General features: G+C 38.3%; 1 protein-coding gene across 7 annotated transcripts in view; it reads right to left on the bottom strand.

Annotated features, from left to right (window-relative positions):
* Positions 1–967: 967 nt before the first annotated feature.
* ZMYM2 (zinc finger MYM-type containing 2) overlaps positions 968–20,916 on the bottom strand; it is an 86,257-nt gene continuing 66,308 nt past the window's right edge. For 6 of the 7 annotated variants that reach the window (XM_059493500.1, XM_059493505.1, XM_059493504.1 and 3 more), the window contains 13 exons: positions 19,977–20,142; positions 19,076–19,110; positions 17,188–17,317; positions 16,901–17,016; positions 16,032–16,203; positions 14,420–14,521; positions 12,486–12,580; positions 11,327–11,495; positions 10,269–10,420; positions 6,247–6,361; positions 4,901–5,152; positions 4,410–4,530; positions 968–1,812 (listed from right to left, as the gene is read on the bottom strand). In XM_059493500.1, the coding sequence (XP_059349483.1) occupies positions 1,620–1,812; positions 4,410–4,530; positions 4,901–5,152; positions 6,247–6,361; positions 10,269–10,420; positions 11,327–11,495; positions 12,486–12,580; positions 14,420–14,521; positions 16,032–16,203; positions 16,901–17,016; positions 17,188–17,317; positions 19,076–19,110; positions 19,977–20,142 (1,818 nt within the window). In that variant the 3' untranslated portion in view covers positions 968–1,619. The remainder of the gene's footprint in view (positions 1,813–4,409; positions 4,531–4,900; positions 5,153–6,246; positions 6,362–10,268; positions 10,421–11,326; positions 11,496–12,485; positions 12,581–14,419; positions 14,522–16,031; positions 16,204–16,900; positions 17,017–17,187; positions 17,318–19,075; positions 19,111–19,976; positions 20,143–20,916) is intronic. The other variant, XM_059493503.1, reaches the window with a different exon arrangement.

The raw sequence follows: 20,916 nt of genomic DNA, 5'->3' as shown, positions 1-20,916 counted from the left end.
AATTAAACATGTACATTTCCATCTCCTTTTGAAATAGTGGTATATCTAAAATTAATACATACTCACAGACACACCAGAATAGCAGAAATTTAAATGAACTTGTTTAACAAAACAAAGCAACTGAAGCTTTATTTATCTATATAGAAAGATGCATCCTTATGTGCATTCTTTTAAGCTAAGGAAAATAAAAAAGCCATGCAGCCCTTGCAAGAAATAAATCCTCAGGTGGTAATATATATATACATAGAAAGTTTCTCCTTTAGTAGATGATTCCTCTCAACAGATAATTAATGCCATTTAGGAGAGACTTAAGCTTATGAGTACTTTATAGTAGAATACTCTACTACATTTTTTTCAGTACAACAGCAAACCATTGCTTGAACCACCATATTGTTTGTATTAGTTAAATAAGAGCAAGTAACAGAACTTAAGCAGTTAAACATGTATCTGGAAATCAGACTACTTAAGTAAAGTAAGCACAAGGAAAGGATATAGAGCAAATGAAAGGATTTTTCTTCAAGAAAAATCATCTTTCGACTTGTTGCAACTTCACATCTCATATGGCTTTTGAATGGAGGCATTAGTTAAAAGAATCTTTCCACCCATAGTCAAGTATTGACTGTATTTAAATACAGCAATGCAAGGACAAACAAGTTAAAAATTTAGCATACCATATTACTTCATGTAATATGGCACAGAACCCCTTTCTATAAGGCTACAAAGGGCAAATTTACATTAATATGAGGTACTGGCATTTATGATTGGAAAAGTAAAGATGAAAAAAGGATTATACAGCATTGTCATCAGACATCTCTTTTTTTTCCTTTTTTTTTTTTTGAGGGGCTTTTGGTTTTAGTTTTCCTTTTTACAAAATAATGTGTCTTGATGACCACATGCTCTAAACTTATATTCACTTATTTTTACATATATATTTTATTTGTAGGGGCAATTGAGAGAGAGTCACAAATAACGAAAGGACACTAAGGTTTTAATAAGGGCAACAAAAAAGTGTTTTCACCAGAATAGATTCACATTACAGTACACCAATATTGACAGCATTCTCTTTTGTCTATTTTTGGTACATAAGATGGAATCTCTCTACATAACCTTATAAGGCTTCAGTAACTAAAAAGTAAAAAACCTATTAGTTTACAATTCATTTAAAAATTCTGAAAGACACAGCAAGTTCTAAACTTTAGTAGTGCTACCCATACACAACCATCTGGTTTCAGAAGCCATTAAAAGAGCCTCCTCCAAGGGAGCTTCCAACAGCAGAGTTGTGCAACATGGATGTATCTTACTACGAGGGGGAAAGAAAATTACACATGGCACATTCTCATTCATATTTTGCAATGTAAAAAGTTACAAACATACCTAATCAAATAAATAATAAAAAAAGAATCTGAAATGTGTTTGTTATGTATCCTAAAACCACTACGCAGAATAATGGAGACTTTCACTCACAAACTATTTACATGGTAATACCCGGGTGAGGGTACACACTGCTACAAAACTCATAAAACAAAGGGTAAACTTGAAATGTTTTCCATAGTAAAGGTCTAGCAGCATGACTATATCTAATGCTGTTTGTTGTCTTTGACAGTTTTTGGAAGTTTGTTTTAATCTATGTCTTCGTCCAGTTCATAATTGTCTTTATCATAAATATCTTTTACTAAAAGAACCCGTACGAGCATGTTTTCCAAAGTGTTGCGGTCCAGCGAGGTGGCAGTGTACCAGATGGGGCTCTCTGCCGACACCGAGCACTCTGGCTGCAGATAGAACATGTCTGTCCTCTGGTTCAGATTCTGTGGGCTACCAGGAGGAAAACACAGCAGGTTAGAAACAGCCTCACAGGACAAAACAGGAGGTTGGCAGCTCCAAAATCTTGCACAAACACAATTCTAACTGCACCTAGGCAAGTTACCAAAAAAACCCCAAACCAACCAAAACAAAAAGAGTAATGAGAAATGTGGTCTTGTTGATAGAAGGAGTTTGCGCCACACCTTGCCTGGTCTGGCCCAACCCAGCCAGTCCCACATGTGTAGAGTCCCAGATGCCTGGGACTCAGCAAGCATGCAATAGATCACAGACTCTTCAGAAACCTGCACATCCAGGTCTTGCTAAAGAGAAAGTACTCTCCATGATTTGCAAAGAGACCCAACACTAATTACACCAATTACATCAATAATTGCTCACACAATTGTTGGCTGATGTGGCTACCTCTTAATGTAAAGCCTGGGGTTCCCTTGAAAAGCCAAGGATGGTAGTTCTGAGATGCAGAGAAGTGTAAGCAGCTAAAATCTCTCCTCCTCCTGTTTTATTTAAAAGATTGGTTGTTAGAAATCTTAATCCCTTAATTCCTTAGCTGCTATATTATAGAATTACATGCAGCTCAGAGACATCCTCTAAGACACCAGAGAAGACTCCTTTCAGGAAATCCTAGCAGTTCATCCATTTAGGCAAGTCTCAGAAAAGAATTTTCAGTTCTGGATGAGCAAGTGATGACTCAAGCTCCCTCCTTCACAAACACTGCAGACTTCAGGAGTCAACTATATTTCATGTTTCTTCAGTAAAAATAAGGATTTTCACCAGCTCACCTTCCCAAATTGCTTGATAAGATTTCAGGTGTTGCTCTTCACCTGCTGGTGTGATTATCAGATTGTTTTGTTCTCATGTAAATCAGATTAAGAAGTAAAATATGGTTGTTTAAAATAGTCTACTAACTGAAATATTTTAACCTCCTTCCTACTTGCTTGAAACAACAGTATTTTTATAGGAACAAGCAACCACAGAATCACAGAATCAATCAGGTTGGAAAAGACTTCTGGGATCATCGAGTCCAATCTGTGGTCCAACATCTCCGTGTCAACCAGACCATGGCACTGAGTGCCACATCCAGTCTTTCCTTAAGCACCTCCAGCACCTTCCTGGGCAGCCCATTCCCATGTCTACTTACCTTTTCTGTGGAGAAATTCCTCTCTAATGTCCAACCTAAACCCCCCCCAAGTGCAGTTTGAGACTATAATGAGACAATAATACAGTCCTTCATAGCTGTGAATGAAAACATCCTGAAATTTCAACTATACAGCTGTCCACTGGTTGCCAAGTATATTTCAAACAGCTGGCATTACCTAAAATTTTACAATAGTTTTTACAGTGTTAAATATTCCATTTAAAATATTTCAACAAAATTAAGTAGCAGAACCAGGAGAAACAGTCTGCTGTTTTAGTTAACAATGGTGACCAACATCTGCAGGACAGTATGGCTTGAAACCACATCATAACTGATGCTCCAAATGGTTTTAAGAGCATTCTTTTCTCACAAAGTTGAGATGTTCCTCCTAAAGAAAAAAAATTATGTGGTCTCTGCCCCAGTGATTGTGTAACTCAGTCCAAAAATCCAACTTTGACTTTTTAATGAGAAATCCTCCCCAAATCATGAAAGTAGAGAAAGTGAAGGCCAAATCCCCCTGCAACAACCAGGATCAACTGAGTTTTTGAAAAACAGGTGGTTGCATTAACAGACCACAACCTCTTTTTTACTTGTTTCTCTCTATAGCATCACATGCTTGTACTTTGCTGATGCTGTGTGTGAGCTCCTTCTTCACCTTTCAGACTATAATGCTGTTTCCTAACACACATTGGGTCTCATATTTAATTTACTGTCTTGTATACACCAGGTGATTTTCTTTCTTTGGTATCATTTGCCCTCATTTCCCTTAGAGCTAAACAAAACATTAAAATCAGTCACTTGGCTGTTACAGTTAAGGAAAAGTACTTTCCAAGAAATCTTCTTTTCAAGCTTCCAAAACACTTAGCTAGTAAATTAATTTTTTCAAGAGTTGCCTAAGCTTTTTTTTTCATGTAATAAATTCTGCTTCCTTCCTTCCTGCACAATTAATTGTAGGGATTGGATGGAAACAAGCTAGTTCTACATACTGGATTACTGCCAGTAGTCATTTTCCTACAAAGTATTTCAAACATGCTTCCACACTGGGTACCTCAAAATCATCTACATTCCAGATGCCTGATAGCTCATAATGAAGCAAATCCATTGTCTTAACCCAGTTCTTAGTGAAGAGATGGGGACCTAACAAACAAAGCTCTCAGTAGCAAAACCCACCAGAACCCTTGCTGGCAATTCTCTACAGAGATGGTTGGTATTCCCAGGTAAGAAAATTGAATTGTATTGTTATTCCCAGATGGAGCCCTTGACAATTAACACTGAAGTACTCCCCTGCTCCCACACTTAATGGCCAGGTACAGAAGTGGAGATTTCATTTAGATATTTTTCAGAAGATTTCAATCCATTCCCTTTGCTTGAGCACATTTCATGTTGCATCAAAACAGTTCCTTTCTGAACCTGGTATACTCCAGACCCTGTCTGTATTACCCCGTATCACACTTACCTTTTAGACAGATAGCACTCAAACATTTTCACAGGGCATCTAGCTGGATCAGATGTGTTTTCAATTTGTTCAAATACTGGCACATCATCTTCATGTTTCCTTTTTCCAGTAGCAATTTTATCTTTAGGAAGAAAATGAACAACATCTAAGCTATAACTTGAAGTTATTTTACATTTTTCAGTAAAATTCCCCATAAGCAACCCACCAAGTACCACAAGGTGGTTACCACAACTGTGCAAATGTGCACACTGGAAAGACCACCCACAACCACAGCAAAGTCACAGCATTTCACATGGAGACCAGTGGACTCAAATCAACTCAGAGACCCTGAGTCCCCATGGACCACACACTCCAATCAGAGTTCTGGGAGCTGAGAGCTGCTAGACTTGGTATGCAAAGGCAGAGCTCTGGCTCCTGGCCAGGTGCCCAGATGTCCCTCCTCAGAGCCAAGTGGATGCTCCTGCAATACCAATTTTGAAATGCCTTAGTACCTTCATTGTCAGCTCTGCACAGGGAAGACACTTGATATCGAAGACAAGCTTTGCTTTCCATTGTTAGAGGATTTTTCTTCCACTGTCTAAAAACAGTGCCAAAAGAAAGTCTTAAATGCTGTTCCACTGTTTTCAGGCCAAAATATTTAGTGTTAAAGTAGAACAGAGTATTCAAAAGAGCAACAGGTGAATGTGATCCTAGCTGTTTAATCCTCCAAAGGTAATCTTCTTCAACTCGAGAGAATATTGATCCTTGGAAAGAAAGAATAGTAGAGAAAATACAATGGATCAGCCCATGAACTGTCAAGGTAAAAAAAAATCAAGTTTTTTACTATGAAATGCAACAAAATTATCATGACAGAAGCTGCTGATAAACTTATTTATTTTTATTTATTTTCATGTCCACACTCCCCAAACCCACCTATGAAAGACACTCGCTGAGACAGTCAATGGGAAATCTCAGTACAGGCAATTTCAGAGAGAGCACATTTCTGTTTAGTTACAACAGCATTTCTGACATGCAGCTCTCTCATGCTATTTCACAGAAATTAATGTTCAATGGAGTAACCTTAATTCCATCATAAAAGGCATATTTTTGAGTTCATTTTATTCTGCTCATGTTAAGGCCTCCAAACACTGTACCTTCTTCCTTCTTATTACTAATGGATCTCTCACTTGGAAAGCATTCCTGGACCATAACAGGATGCAGGAAGGGCCCAACACAGAGGCTCTCTGGGCTGCTCTGAGAGAAGTCAATATTGAGAAAAGAAAGGAAAGGAAAGGGCCTGGCAAGGACAAGCCTTCACTCAAGTGAGGATTGTGAAAAAGATGGAAGAACAGCTGATTCTGTAGTTCAGCACGAATATTGGTCTGCTGGGAAAAATCTGCTTTCTCCATGAACAAAAATGATCCTTCTGAGCAGAAGACTCCCAGCAAAGAGCCTCCTAATCCAGGTGAGAAATTATAAAATACATCAATTGTTAGCCCTACCTACACACAGCGCAGCACCTGCCTGCCTGCTTCCATCTGGGGGAAAAAATGGGCAAAGAAATAAGTTCAGCTCTGGTAAAAACTACAGGTCAAAGAGCTTTTTTTAACTTTCTCTCCTAAAGATGGGTAGTAATTTTTAAGTGAGCAGCAAAAACAACTCTTGTAGCATGGATTACCCAGAAACAAGACAAATAAAAACAGGTAGAGTTTTAAATTAAATCTTAGAAGACACATCTGTAATTCTTCATCACCTGCTATTGCAATGCATAACATATATAAGCATATATATATGTGCATGCTTAAGAATACATAACTTTTAAGAGATGAAAAACATACATGACCAAAAAGAAAATTACCATCTGGAAGTATGCTTGGCTGCCAGCTTCGAAGGATTTTATTTAGTTCCTGTTCAAAGGTCTGGTAGATGGGATCAATAAATATGTTGTCTTTCCGATTACTCCTATATAAATACTATAGAAAAGAGAGAGACAGAGTATTTACAATTCCAGATTAGAACAACTCCTGTGCTACAGGGTTTTCTTTTTTTCATAACTGGGCAAGTGTTGTACTGAAAAGCAGTATCTAAAAATAAAGCTATGCCACTTTTCCAATATCTAACAGGTAACAGTTAGTTCCAATATAATTGTATGTTGTAAATTTCTAACTGGATATGAATCCAGTTAGAAATGAAATAGTTTAATTACAACTAATATTTTTCCCCAAGATTTCCTGTGTGCAACATTGTATCAGTGAATGGGGAGTCATTAAAAAAACCCCAAACCACAAACTACTAATTTATCTTTTCCTACACCTAGGACTTCAAAAATACCCAAACCAACCCACATTTAGCAAGAATTTGCCCTTTTAAATATGAACTCCAGACAGTAACAAAGCCATCTTCAATACAAAAGTGGGAGAAAAAAACCCATCCATGTATTTGTGATAATAATATACAGCAATACAAGAAAGATCATAGGATGGTGCAAGGCACTGGCCTATTCTGCAATCTAATTATCTTACCCTCTTGACCTTACAGACAAAAATTCTTTTGAACCTTTACTAAGAATTAATGGCTGAGGACTACTGTTTGACATTATCATCTCTGAGACATTTCTAAGAAAGGGAGGATTGCCTTCTTAAATTTCCCACTTCAGTGTTATCTTTGCAAGAACGTGCCTGTTAGTGAATACAATAAAAGTGACAGACAAAAAACACATTTGCTTCTGGAAATGATATCTATTTCTTGAAACACCATGCTTGAAATCACATTAACCACAACACTGATAGGTGATTATGGTTCAGTACATCCTAGCCTCCTTATCTTTGCAGTTAATTTTATAATAGGGGCAAATGAATGAATACACTTCCTACAGGTTTTCAACATTTTCATTTAGGTAACTATTTTATATGGTAAGTTTAACTAACTCCTCAAAGCACAATATGCCTTCACATGTGCTTGTTTCTATGTACACCAGTTTTGATTTCATAAAGCAATCCTAAACCAGATAATACAGCTCACTGTAAGCTTCATGGCTTCTCCTTTCCATTCTCTGGCACATTTTTCCACCACATATTTCTCTCTGGTTTGCATTAAACACTGACACTGAATGCTGGCAGTGAAAATGAAGACTGAAAACTGGTTCAAAACCAATCCACACATAAGCCTGTGAGAACTCAACTAAAAATAGTTCTTCCTGGTTCAGAGTAAGTGTTGACTAAACCCTGGCATCCCCAGCTGAAGCCTGAAGCTCCCCTGAGCACCAGAGGGTCTGCAGAAGGATGTTGTGCAGCAGGACAGACTCCAACCTACCAGCCAAACCTGCAAACCTTCATTCCCAAACCACTGTGCCCTGCTGCTCTACAAACCCTACCGGGGCGGCATGAGCACAAGCCATTCCCAGCTGAGATGAGCTCTGCTGTGACTGCAGTGCATGGCAAGGAACTGGATGTGCCTCTGAATCCCACAGTGGAGGACAACAGGCTGAATCACCGTGCACAGCGATTTTGTCTGTCTGACCTTCAGACAAACATCTGCCAAACTCTGGCAGCCTGCCCAGACAACCCCATTACCAGACATACAAAAAACAAGAAAAAATCCCAAACCAAACCCCAATTAGGGACCAAGAATGAAGGCCATGATGCAACAAAGGAGCTCTGCAGGCTAACACCTTCCTCTAAATGAACCATCTCCACTAGATGCCTGCTTGACCATGCAGCAGCCTTTAATTCTAAGTGTGTTATCCTTCAGGATCACTACTTTAGAGCTATCAAAACCATTACTGAACCACTTCTGTCTGAAAGCAGAACAATTTCAGCTGTAAATTAACCTGAACTGAGAAACTGCACCATCTGACTCAGGGACTGGTTTCCTGGAACAGATTTTACAGTGCTTCCTTTATGAAAAAGCTGGTTTACAAACTCAAGAAAGAAAACAATCAACTTAGGACTTGAAGACTCCTGGGCTCAAACCACATTCTATTCATGAGGAAAAGCTCCAAACTGAGTATTTAGCCAAAATGAGTGCAGTAATGCTGGTGGAAGGGGAATGTACTTTTTTACTAGCCTATGGTTCCTACATCCTCTTCCTTTGAAGAGAATATTTACTCTAAGATAGCAAAATATTAATGATATTTGGCCCAACTGTATCCTTAAATGGCATAATTTCATTGCTCTGAGCCCCTTCCAGGTTCAACAAAGCCAATACCTTTGATGCAGTAGCAAACAATTTATTCTCTTTCAGGGTTGGGGTTGTCTGATGGAAAGGACCAAGCAAATTCTAGAAGGCAATGGAGTTCTACTGTGCATTGTTACAACTGCATTGTATTTAGTGCGCCACTAGCTTGCTTAAACATGTTTCTTCAGAAGGGTGGTAATATTTGCCCCCAAATATTTGACATTTGCACACAGATGATGGCTGCAGCCCTTCACAGCACATGTTTCTGTCCCTCACTTGCTGTCTGCCTTTGTGAAATGCAAACTCATCAGAACACAGCACATCTTCCTACCAGTCTGGCCAAAAAATCAGGGCTGTTCACACTGCCTGAATGAAATCCTGGACAGAAATATAGGCAGTAAAATGACCACATGTTGCTTCACTAATGTTCCAGCACTGTGTATGTGTATTAGGCCTCATGATAATTGTGGCTGCCACACAAACTCTGGTTCTGAAGAGCTGAAAAGAACATATTTTATACACAACTAGCTTTCATGACTGACAAAATAGACAATGTCATAGGTACAAGAGAAAGATTAAAAAATACTGTTTGAGTTCCATTATTAAACACATACTTCCCTTTGTGTACTGTTTATCTGCTTAACATGAGTATTTTCAATTCAACAGAAAGGTACAGAGAGACAGTGTATCATGCAAGTGCAGAAGCAGAAAGCTAGCTGAATTTGAAACACACCTTATAGCAATATTGACTAAAAAGCCACTGACTAAAATCAATGTTTGCTTCTCAAGTTTCAACAATGAGGCAAAGGTAGCAACTAACTCTTTATTTTTGCATACTTGCAACACAGGAAAATTACTACTTTATGACTTATTTTTAAAATATTTCAATTTTAAAAATTGTTACTTGATTCAAGTCCTCTGCCTCAAGTATGGAAGAGTTTAAGTAGAACTGCAAACCCTGCGAGCAGCTTGCTTTCCACATCATACACACCTTCTATTGCCTTTTAACTTGAATGAAATTTTCTGTGCTCTCAGCTCTGAACACTGCTTATTTTGCCTATGTTTTGCCTTATGTAGCAAAAATTAAGACAGCCCTCCCTGCTTAAAAGATCAGCTGTGGAACAGCTTCTCTAATTACCTAGCAAAAGGTTACTGCCTTCACATCCACTACATTCAACCTGACCCCTTCCCATCTTGCTGAGTCTATGACAGCCAACACAGCAGAGTTTCCTGCACTCTATCCTGCCTGGCCACAGTCTGCAATACCCAGTAAATCAGAACCTCCCCAAAAGACACTTAATTTAGGTTGTTTCCTCTATATGCTAAGGAACTGAATTAGCAAAGGCTTAGAGATCATGCCTTGTTTCATTCTGGTTTTACACTGGACATCTTTAGCAAACAAAATGAAGCACAGCATTTGAGAAGACTATGTAGTTTTTGACTGGGCTAATTACTTGCTTTAACCCAGCAAGAAGCTTAAAATTATTACAATATACCCATGTGTGTTTGAGCTTTCAGGATGGGTCTGCAAACTCATGTCTTACATAGACAGCTCTCTACAACATGATTACACAGCAGCCTGATCACAGCCATGTATAAAGGGTAGCTCCTAGCCAGCAAATCCATGTTATCTCCACTCTTCTACTGAAATGGGTTACAGTCAAATCAGCAGCTCCATTTCCCATCTCTACAGCCTCTACTAACCTCCTGAATTCCAAGACACAGATAATAGATGCTGTCAGGTGCATAGTTCTCTCCATTAGGCCTTCGAATTTCATTGACAAAATGTGTCAACCCATAGTTTAACTCAGCTGAAGTATGTGATAATAGATCTTCCTTTAATTTCACAGACTTTACTGTAAAATAGAGAAGAAATGCTACATTATACAACAGAATTGTCACACAGTGAAGGTGAGATGGGGTGCTTTTTGACTGGAAACTGGGAATCTGGCTTGATGTCCTCTCCATTAACCAATGAATGAGACTAAAATGTACTAAGCAGTTAAAATGTTAGGTCTGTAGTAAAACAATCAAGGCTCCCACAGTAATACCTAGTTACAGTAGAACTAAAATGAAGTAACACCTGCTAACAAATGTACTGTCATGCACAGCTCAGGATGGCACAGAGGCAGCCCAAGATGCTGAAGTGAAGCCAGTGGTGTAGAGGGGCACCTTCAGGGGAAACAGCAGTTTCCAAAGACCCAAGAGCACAACACAAGGGTGCTGAGATGCATGTCGGAGCTGAAGAACAGCAGGAGTAGCAGCAATTCCCCTTTTCCCCCACAGTACAAATGTGTACAGAGAGGAGAGCTGCAGAAAGAGCAGCATGGCTCCAGGGGATCAAAGGCCACCTTGTGCCAGAGCTCCACAGCCAGGTAATCCAGCCTCAGAGGAAGATCTCCTTAAGGACAAAGAGTAGGAGGATGTCCCTCCTTTGCCATTTAGAAGCCCAGAAACAGTGTGAGCCCTGAAGTGAGTTAGAATATGAGGAAAAATAGGATGCAAACAAAAAATTTAAATGGTCGCAGAAAATCAGAATAGCCAAGCAGGTGCTGTCCTAGCTTTCATGAGAAGTGTGAGACCCAGCATTTTGAACCAAACAGAAAAAACTAGAAGAAAAAGAGTTTGGCAACTCTGTGGTAAAATAATCTCAGTCATGCTGGAAACATGAGGGACATGAGAAAAATTCAATCAAAAATTCCAGCTGAGAATCACACAAAAAGCAGGTCAGAAGTGGATGGCAGATTTTTGGCAATACTTACTTGATTTCAGCTCCTCTGGCTCTGGAAGCTGTTGGTCTGTGTGGCGGGACTTGACCCAGTGCTTCCAGGCGTTCACCCCGTAGGCGTATTTGAAGGGAAAGCTGCACTCGGAGTTCTCGGAGCTGTCATCGTGCACCTGGTACTCCGACACGGCTTTCCTCTTCACTCCCTGCCACGGCAACACAGGGTAAGGCACCAGCAGGGACACAGCAGGGACACAGCTCCTGGCACGGCCAGCTGCGAGCCAAAGGGCACACTGCACCCCAGTGCACTCACAACTCCAGAGTGTCCATGAACAGGGAACTGAAGATGTGACAAATCTGTGTCACAAGGCTCCACTCCTCAAATGAACCCTTTCCCAATGGAAAAGGCAGCACTGGATCCAGATTAAAGCATGCCTAGCAGTGCATATGTGATAATATCCAGTGCATAATAGCAAAAGCTATTTTTTAAAATATTTTTTCACTATTATTTTTTAAATATTTTTTTACTCCAGATTTGATACTAGAAAGATCCATTTATTATCAGAAAGCTTTAGTAGAAGTTGGCTGGTTTTTTTTTAAAGCTGCATTATCTACTGCAATTATTGGAACAAAACCATTTCAGCTTTGTGCCAGGCATAGGAAACTATTTCTTGGTAGTGTCCTTCTAAATAAAAGACTATGGCTAATTTGTATCCAATGTCTAAACTAAGATTGGCTAAAAATAAAATCTAGCAAAATTACAAGCAAATAAAAATAATTTTAAACTCTTCTATATGGTATGGTTTCCATTATAAACCATGATAATGCCAATTTTTTCCCATCTTACCACCAAACTAAACCAAGACCCCTTTGTTCAAAGTAAAAGGTAAAACAGGATTGCTAAGAATACAGTAGGTGTATACACAGTGGCACATTCCATCAACAGTTCTGCCACTGTGAAGCAAAAACAGGATCAGAATTTACAAATCACACTCCTATCAAATCCAACAGTTATCTGCAACAGACATACCACTGAAATAATTTTATTATTTTAAATGTATCAATGTATGTCATAAAGATAGGATATTAGGTATGAGTAGATAGTAACAAGCTGTAAATCATTATCAGAACTAATATTTTTTCCTACATAATTTTTTGTGCTTTTCTTGATATTTTTAATAGCATGAAAAAATTACCTTCTTTTTGGACCGAGGCCTTGGCTGTTCCTCATATTCTTCACCAAAAACAGGAGGTAACAAAAACTCATTTTCTGTATCCAGCTCCTCAGTTGCTGAAAATACATTAACAGAAACTTATTTCTAAGTGTCTTTTAAATAACATTGCTTTGAGAAAAACCAATTACCTATATTGGTGTGCCTTAACATAAAGAGTTTATTTTTATGCATGCCACAGAGGCACACAAATAAACACAACCAAACACTGGATTTTGGTAAGACAAAACAAACCTATTTTTATATTCAAACTAAGACAAAGCTGTCATATTGTAAGACAAAGCTGTCAAATAGTTTATTTCTAAGTAGGTTTCAGAGTATGCAATGCTCAACATTTCAAGTATTATCTGAAGCTGCAAAGGTGGAATTTCTTACTGTAGACTCTTAAATAATGTTTTACTTAGTACGTGTAGTTTTCTTCATGAATTTAGATGATTTCTATACATGTTTTGTTATTTCTTGTAGCACATCACACTTGGTTTAAAACACTAAGAATCAGAAGGCAAATTCCTTCAGTGATAGAGTGGTAGAGGTCTAGCTCATGATGGATATTACAGTTAAGTTTGGCAAGCAGATGTATGGCAATACTTCAAAATACTGTTTATTTAACATTTCAGGGGTAGGACTGAGGACTCTATTTCAGGGAGGAATGAGACAAGGTATGAATGGATGTAGTGTTCCAAGTCCCACCTTCATTTACTTTATTGAAGATGGTTCATCCCTCATTTAGCCATCAAAGAATGTTTTCACTCAAAATTGAACACTCTTCTGATAATCTGATTTCACCACCTTATTTCTCAAGAGAGCTTTCCAACTGGAGCAGATGAAATAGCACTTACATGCAGAGATTTCAGAACTCTGCCCCAGACTCAAAAGCAGTCCTGCTCCTGATACCACCAAGAATCTTATCTCAGAAGCACTTCAGTGTAATCAATGCTTCTTACAGACTGCTGCTACTTACTACTCCAACTTGCTTATTTCTTTTCTTCTATAGTTTTTCTTTCTCATGTTCCCAGCCTCACTTAAAAAGAGGGTTAGAAACCCAGTATGCATCTGACTAAACTTCCCAAGATTAAGGTCAGCCCAACCCCCAGGCTTTGTCTTTAAATTAGGCATAGAGAAAAATGGACATCTACTGCAGAGAGAAGTAGTCTTCAGCACAAAAGGAGCCTGTCAACTCCTAGAAAACCTGCCCAGCTGAGGATGAGTGTCTTGTGTCCAACAGAAGCTCTGAAAGAGAGACAGTAACTACAGCCAGAAGCTTTCTTGGATCTTGGATTGACTGGGGTATGGTGTAAGGAAACAGACACTGCTCCCTGCATTCTGTAGAGTGGCAGAAATTGTACTAGATAGCATCAAGAGTTTCTTTCAAGAAAGGTCCCAAAGCAGTGATTTTTTCCTGTTAATTCCAATAATGCTACTGCTTCAAATGTTGATATGGACATTACCAAGATATTAAAAGGTAACATAAGTGGTGTGTAGCATGCCAACTTGCCTGCCAATTTTCTAACAAACTTGAGTGGGAAGTTGACTCCTTAGTAATTTCTCTAAACCATGAAAATACCTGGAAATTGAAGAATGCATTCATTATGTTTTCCATGACACATGACATCTGAGTCCTTGAGCCTTCAAAACAAGTAATGCACCCAAGTTCTTTGTGAATGGTTAACTTCCCCTTTTCTTTGCATTATTTCAAATACTGTATTTAGAAAGATGGAAGAACTAATTCAGAAGTCCCCCATCCATGTCCCCAAAGTCACGGCGAAGTTTTACCTAACAGTAGTCAGTCAGTTAAGTGGATCCTGCAATCAAATAAAGCTTCTCTGAAAGGATGATTAAACAAGGTACAAGGGCTGCCCAGAGTGTCACAGTATTTATTAAAATAACAGAAGAATTACCTCTTGGAAAGTCTATTTCAATATCAAGGTCTGGCTCATATGGAACATCAGGCAAACTTGTCCGTGACTCTGAGTTTAGGACATTGGAGTCAACTATCACACCTGTTTAAAACAAAAGGAAAAAAAAATCATTATTTTAACCAACACATGGATTAGCCAAATGGAGCAGATCTACAACTTTAGAAGCTGAGTTGTTATAAAACTGATTGTTCTGCTCATTACCATCCTACATTTTCTTGTTCTTGGTATCTCATATTTACTTTTCCAACCTGATTTCCTTCAAATATAAAACATACTTACTAGCCCATTGTTCTTCTCCATGAAGGTGAGTCAGCAAAGCACATGTATAGGAAATCAAATACTGGTGAACCAGGATCATATCAACCAATCCCAGAACTCAAACAATCTTGCCAAAACTAACTGTCTATTTTCCTACCTGATCCTGTCCAACAGAACAGACTTTCAATTCTGCTTCTGTAGGATCTGTTTCTCAAATAAGGCATACAGGCAGGGAGAAACAAAGCTGGAACTCTCTCCAGCTTCTGGCAAACACTGATTGCTCCAAATTCAGTCCTCTGTAAGTGAGCAAGCTCTGATCCCATACATCTGCTCATTTAGCTAGCTGTACTTTACATAAGACAGCAAGAAACTGAAAATGACAACCTTGCAGTGCTACCAGAAATGTGCAGTTTTAGTAGAAGAATGGCAATAGATCAGAATACAGTAAGCCTCCCAGGACTGCAGCTCCACTGGCCTCCTACATAACGAGGCACAAAGTGTAAGTATATGTAATTTGTCAACAACCTTTCAGAAATCTGTTGAAAGAGCTTGGAAAAAACCTTCAAAATTTCATCTGAGTGAAGGCAAATTTTCCTGGAAAGACACAGGAAAGACTTGAAGATTTGGGCAAGCAGAGCCAGGAAAGAAGAGCAAACAGACATGGGCACTGAGAAACTAAAACTACAAAGTATAAAGTATGTGGGACTTTTTGATCTTCAGATATAAATTTTTATTATGAGAATAATGTGTTGGTTGTTGCCCAGTAGTGCTTACTCTAAATCATGGACTTTTCAGTTTCCCAGGTTTTGCCAGAATGCACAAGAAGCTGAAAGGAAGCATGTCCAGAACAGATGAGCTGAAGTGTTCAAAGGGGTGTTGGACACACAGTGCTCAGTATGTAACTGGGGAAGTTGGCTGGGAACCACCAATTGCTGCTCAAAAACAGGCTGGGTCAGTGGGTGGACAGCATCTGTATGATGCATCACTTAGCCATCTTGTGTTTTATTCCTCCCTCTCCCCTCTTTTAGTTGTATATTTAAGAGTATAGTTAGTAATATATTTATTTTTGTTTCAATTATTAAACTGTTCTTGACTCACAAGGTTTACTTTTTTTCCCAAGTCTCTTTCCCACTAGGCATGAGGGAACTGAGTGAGTGGCTGTGTGGTACTTAGCTGCCATCTGACATTAAAGTACAATACACCTTCATATTAGACTTCAATGACAGCACTGTTATACTCAAACTTTCCCTAAAATAAAAAACCAAACCAAATCCTTCTAGTCACACACATCCCCTAGCATTCCAAACAGTCAAAAACTCATCAGGAAACTCACTGGCCACATCAGAAGCTTCAGCTTTTCCAACATGTTCAGGTACCACCCCAGACAAGTTCAGTAGCTCAGCTTCCAGAGGATCTCCGGGCACTTTTCCCCTCAGCTCTTCTATTGCTGCAAGGATTTTCTCAGTGCTATCCAGAGTAGTGGGCAAAAAAACTGGAACTGGCACCTGTGCAGACAGGGAGGCAGAGATAATTAGAAAAGAAAAAATGCCACAACAAAGCAACCAACAACCAAAAAAAATCTATACTCTTCTTCTGAAAGACAGAGTTGATACAGATTAGAAACAAGTCACTCTAGTGTGAGCTAACAAAAAATGCTGACAGGTTAAAAACCCGACATGAAGGAGCTAGGAACAGAAGGGACAGCAGGAAAGGACACAGGAAAAAAAAAAAAAAAGACAAAAAGCTGGTCAAAGAAAGAAGGGTCTTTGGAACTTCAAACTTATCTGATTGTAACCTCAGACCAACAGTTTGGACAAATCAGCATCTTGTTTTAGTGGCTTGTTTTTTCCTGCTGTTTATCCCACTCTGCCATCCATTCTCAACACAACCTTTTCAGTTTCCTTATTACAAGAACAAACCTTGCTGTTAAAGGCTTATTCAGCATATTCAGCAGTATCACTCAGAACTGTTCCTAAAAATCCCAGTGGCAAAAGATGTTCACACTGGAAGCAGGCAGACAGGTCCTAAAGAACAATCAGGACTCAAGTGCCGCTGTAGGATATTTATTTTTCAATAAATAGCCCTGAAGCACCCTGCAATCCTTTAGATGGACCAGGAGGAGAACAACCAGCAGCACAAGGTGGTCCCACACAAGCATGTGAAGGGATGCCAATTTTAAAATGAAGCTGAAGTCTCACTTACAGGAACAGGAACCGTGGTAGGAATAGGAACATTTTGACTATACATGTTCATAGGCACCGGAACGTAGACTGGTACAGGAATAGGCACTGGGACATACTCCTTCTTCCACTCATCTTCTATTAAGAGAAAAAGGAAAAAGGCAAATACTGCCAGGTATTTAAATATGTTTTACACCAGCCATTTCAGTGAGAAAAAAAAATCAGAATATTTGCAATATGTTAAAAGACAGTAATAGTTAAGAAAAAGCTGCAATGAGGAAATTAGTTCTGGCACAGTTCAGGAGTTACCTGTCTGACAAGATTTTGCCTGCATATGAGGTTTACAGTACGTGGCTTTTGTCATTGTCAAAGGCTTGCAAAGAACTGCCTTGTTCTTCATTTCTCTGTTAGGTGTTGGAGAAGGTGGTGGAGCTGAGCCCTGCAGACAAGCAAATAAGAGAAGGTGCTGTTGGACCACACTGATTCCAACACAAAGTTCTTGTCTTAATGTATCAGCTGATACTTTTCATAAACGAGATACTGAAGAGGAAGCTCACAGAAACATAACAAAGCAGCACCAACTATTATTCTAAAATTGCAAGCTATTCTACATTCCTGGTACTGAGCTACCACTGCCCCAGGATCATGAGAGGAGGGCTAGGACTTCTGGCTCATTTTCCTTTTTTTTTCTAATTGAAGGTACTGTAAACACTTTTTTTAACGTGCTTCTTTAAGTGAAAGTGCCATTTAAGCAATTTATAACATAAAAAATAATTTTAGCTATAAAAAAAGTTCATTATGAGCAGCATGCACAAACTTTAGATCTTCTTGAATTATGCCACAGTCCAAAGATGACTATTTTCTGAATGAAAATTCTCTGAACACTTTTTTATTACCTAAAGTATGAGCTTCGAGCTCCCCCTGCTGGCTCTGCAACAGTGACAATAAATAACCTGGGAACATCCCAGAAGGTTCAAACTGCATCTTATGGTCAAGAGGTAAAAAACCCTCTTGTTCCAGACATGGTTTTTGTACCTCTTTTAGAACCTGATTTGAGAAACAAACTTTCAGTTTTATTTGGTCATATATAGGAAGACTACCCCCATATGTCCATTTATATAGGGAAAGAAAGCCCAGTCCCAAGAAAAGCAATATGCTCTACCAGGTGTACACTCCCTAAAACGTATTTAAAAATTACTGTATCACACATAGCTTTGACATGATCTTTACATCACTGAATTAACATCATTAACCATAAAATACTGGAAGTTTTTAACATGACAGCTTAGCTTGTCTGATGTCTCTAATTACCTAAGCAATTTTCTGTGTTTCTCATAAATGTATTTATATTGTCATCAAAAACTTTCACTTTTTCACTTAAATCTAAGATTTACCTTTGATGCCTATTTGCATTTAAAAGGCAATTCTCTCAGACCTTCCATGCAACAAACAAATCAAAACAAAACTAAGTTTCAAACAAAATACACTAAACTAACAGAAAATAATATTAATAGTAGTATTTTTGACAAGCTGAGAAAAACTGAAACTCAGAATGATCAAGGCTACTGCTCCACTGATGATCCCCACCCTTCCAAAGAGTGATTCTGCAAAAGGCTCTGCATCCCTACTCTGTAACAGAGTCAATCAGATCTTGAGCACTGGAGAATTCTTCTCTTGGGAAGGATAAAATTTAAGAACTGAAGATTTATTTTCAGCTTTTTGAAGCTGAGCTACACCTTAATATTCCAACTGGACAGTGAAATTCTCTTCCTTTTCTATACTCGATAAATACACTAGTTATTCTAAACACATGAATAAGACACACAGTGTGTTGATCAACTTTTAAACAACATTTATATGCACTATAGATGTAAAACACATGGTTGTTGACTTAGTTTCCCAGAAGACATTGAAAAGGAAGTATGAATATTTGAAATTTTTATTTCACCTACAGATGTGAAAAACACTAAAAAGCTTTATAAATTTAGCTTAGGATCATTCAAAGACACTGATTTTTGGTTTTTAATAGCATCCCTCTAATTCACTGGGATCTCACATTTTAAGTACATCTAATTATGTTTTGTGTGTATATATATATATATATATATATATATATATATATATACACATAAAGAGAGAGAGAGAGAAAGAGAGTCAGAGAGACAGAGTTAGATATAAGAGTGTGTTATGTACTTACTGTCATTTTTGTCCGGGGAGTTTGACAGCCCTGATCTAAAAGTACAAGGAAACATTTTTAGAAATTTTTTTCCCTTTTTCAAAATCAAAGCAAATTTCAATAAGCAGCTCAAGATAACACCTGGCACCAATATAACATTAAATCAAGAGAATTCATTAGAACTGTATTGCAGGTGAGAACTGCACACAAGACTTTTCCTTCATGGACATCTCCCTACTGAACTCCCTCAACACTCCAGCATTGAGCCTCACACAAAGGCAAATGATAAATCAATGCTCTAGTCAGATGTGAATACTGCCTCTTTCAGAAAAGTAAACACCAAAACATTCAAGTATGAAAATGGCTATACAAAGTAGCTGAGCTGGTATAACTGCATTAATTTAAAAGCTGGTTTATTTGAACTTTGCCTGACTTCCCATTTAAACCACACAAACATGTATTCCTGCCCATGAGCAAATTTACACAGTACCTACTGCCAACAGAAAGGGGGAAAAAAAGCAATGCATTCCTCCTAACTAGATACTTTCATTGTATTTTCACTTCCATTTAACTTATTTTCCTTTCATTCCATTTAATTAATTTCTTTTTTTCATTCCTAGTGCATCTGTTCTCTGTGACCAAAAGGCATTTTGAGAAATGTTTCCACAGAGCAAATAATGATAAACTGGAGCACAACAAAAGAGGAAAACATTTTCTCTTCCCACGATGATACAGCACTAAAATTACACTTAACCCAGAACAGCTCAATGATAACAGCTGACAACAGCTCTGATGATAACACAGAAAAAGATAACACCTAACGCAATTTATTACAACAAATAAATAACACATGCAGCTTTCAATTTTTCATTGAAAGGAAGCTTCTGGCTTGGCACCTGTGTAGCCCTGAAGCAGCACCTACCATAGTGCAGGTTCTCAGGCCCTTTCTGGGTGGCCAGGTTGGGCTCGTTCTGCTGGCAGTAGAAGCGGAGCAGGCAGTGCTGATCGCAGAAATGCTTCATCTCACCGCGCCACTGCACCTTCTCCTTCAGGGCTCCTTGCGACTTACAACAGTCACACCGAACAGCCTTAAGGCAAAGGAGATTACACATTTTTAAACAGGCCTTGGGAAAAAGTTATTGCTACATTTTGAAAGGCTGCATTTTAAGAGTACTGAGGATTCAGTACCACCATACAGTTAAGTCTTGCTCATGAACAACAGTTGAGCTCCCTTCCTTTTCAACTGTTTACTGGGGTTAGCACCCAGAATAAATCTGCTTTGCTTTAGTCATTTGTCACTACGTAAAAAAAAAAAAAGCTCACTTTTAAAGAGTCATCAAAAAAAATTGTGTGCATCAATTTTAATTAATTTCATTGAAGCATTCTGCAAAACAAAAGCAGAAAGTGTTAGGCTCCTTAATGACTCTATTGAACTGAGGACAAACACAAGCCATTTTTTCTACTTTCAAGATCTGGCAGGCTTTTTTTGTTTGTTTTAAAGAAGAATCAAATTTTTTAAAAGTCACCAAAAGAATCACTTCTCCAGGTATCAAATTAGCAGAAATGTTTTTTTTATATTTCCATTACTTTAGTAGTTTGGCAACAATTTTAAATTCCAATTCTTTAGTTCATCCAAGTTTCTCTATGATTTATAAACATTTTCTCTCAAAAAAAAAAGAGGACTCCCCCAAAATTTAGTTAGCATGTAACTTGGAAACTCAAACATTTAAGTAATATATCCTTCATGAACTTGCATGTTAATTTAATGAGGCATCACTAAGGCAATGTTCTTCTCCAGAATAGATTCTACTGCATTTCATCTGCCATGCTATAAATTACTATCTGAACAGTGGCAGCCTCAA

The sequence above is a fragment of the Ammospiza nelsoni genome, chromosome 2, assembly GCF_027579445.1.
Source record: "Ammospiza nelsoni isolate bAmmNel1 chromosome 2, bAmmNel1.pri, whole genome shotgun sequence".
Lineage (NCBI taxonomy): Eukaryota > Metazoa > Chordata > Aves > Passeriformes > Passerellidae > Ammospiza > Ammospiza nelsoni.
The sequence above is the reverse complement of the archived record's forward strand: the minus strand, read 5'-3'. Positions and strand labels throughout refer to the sequence as shown.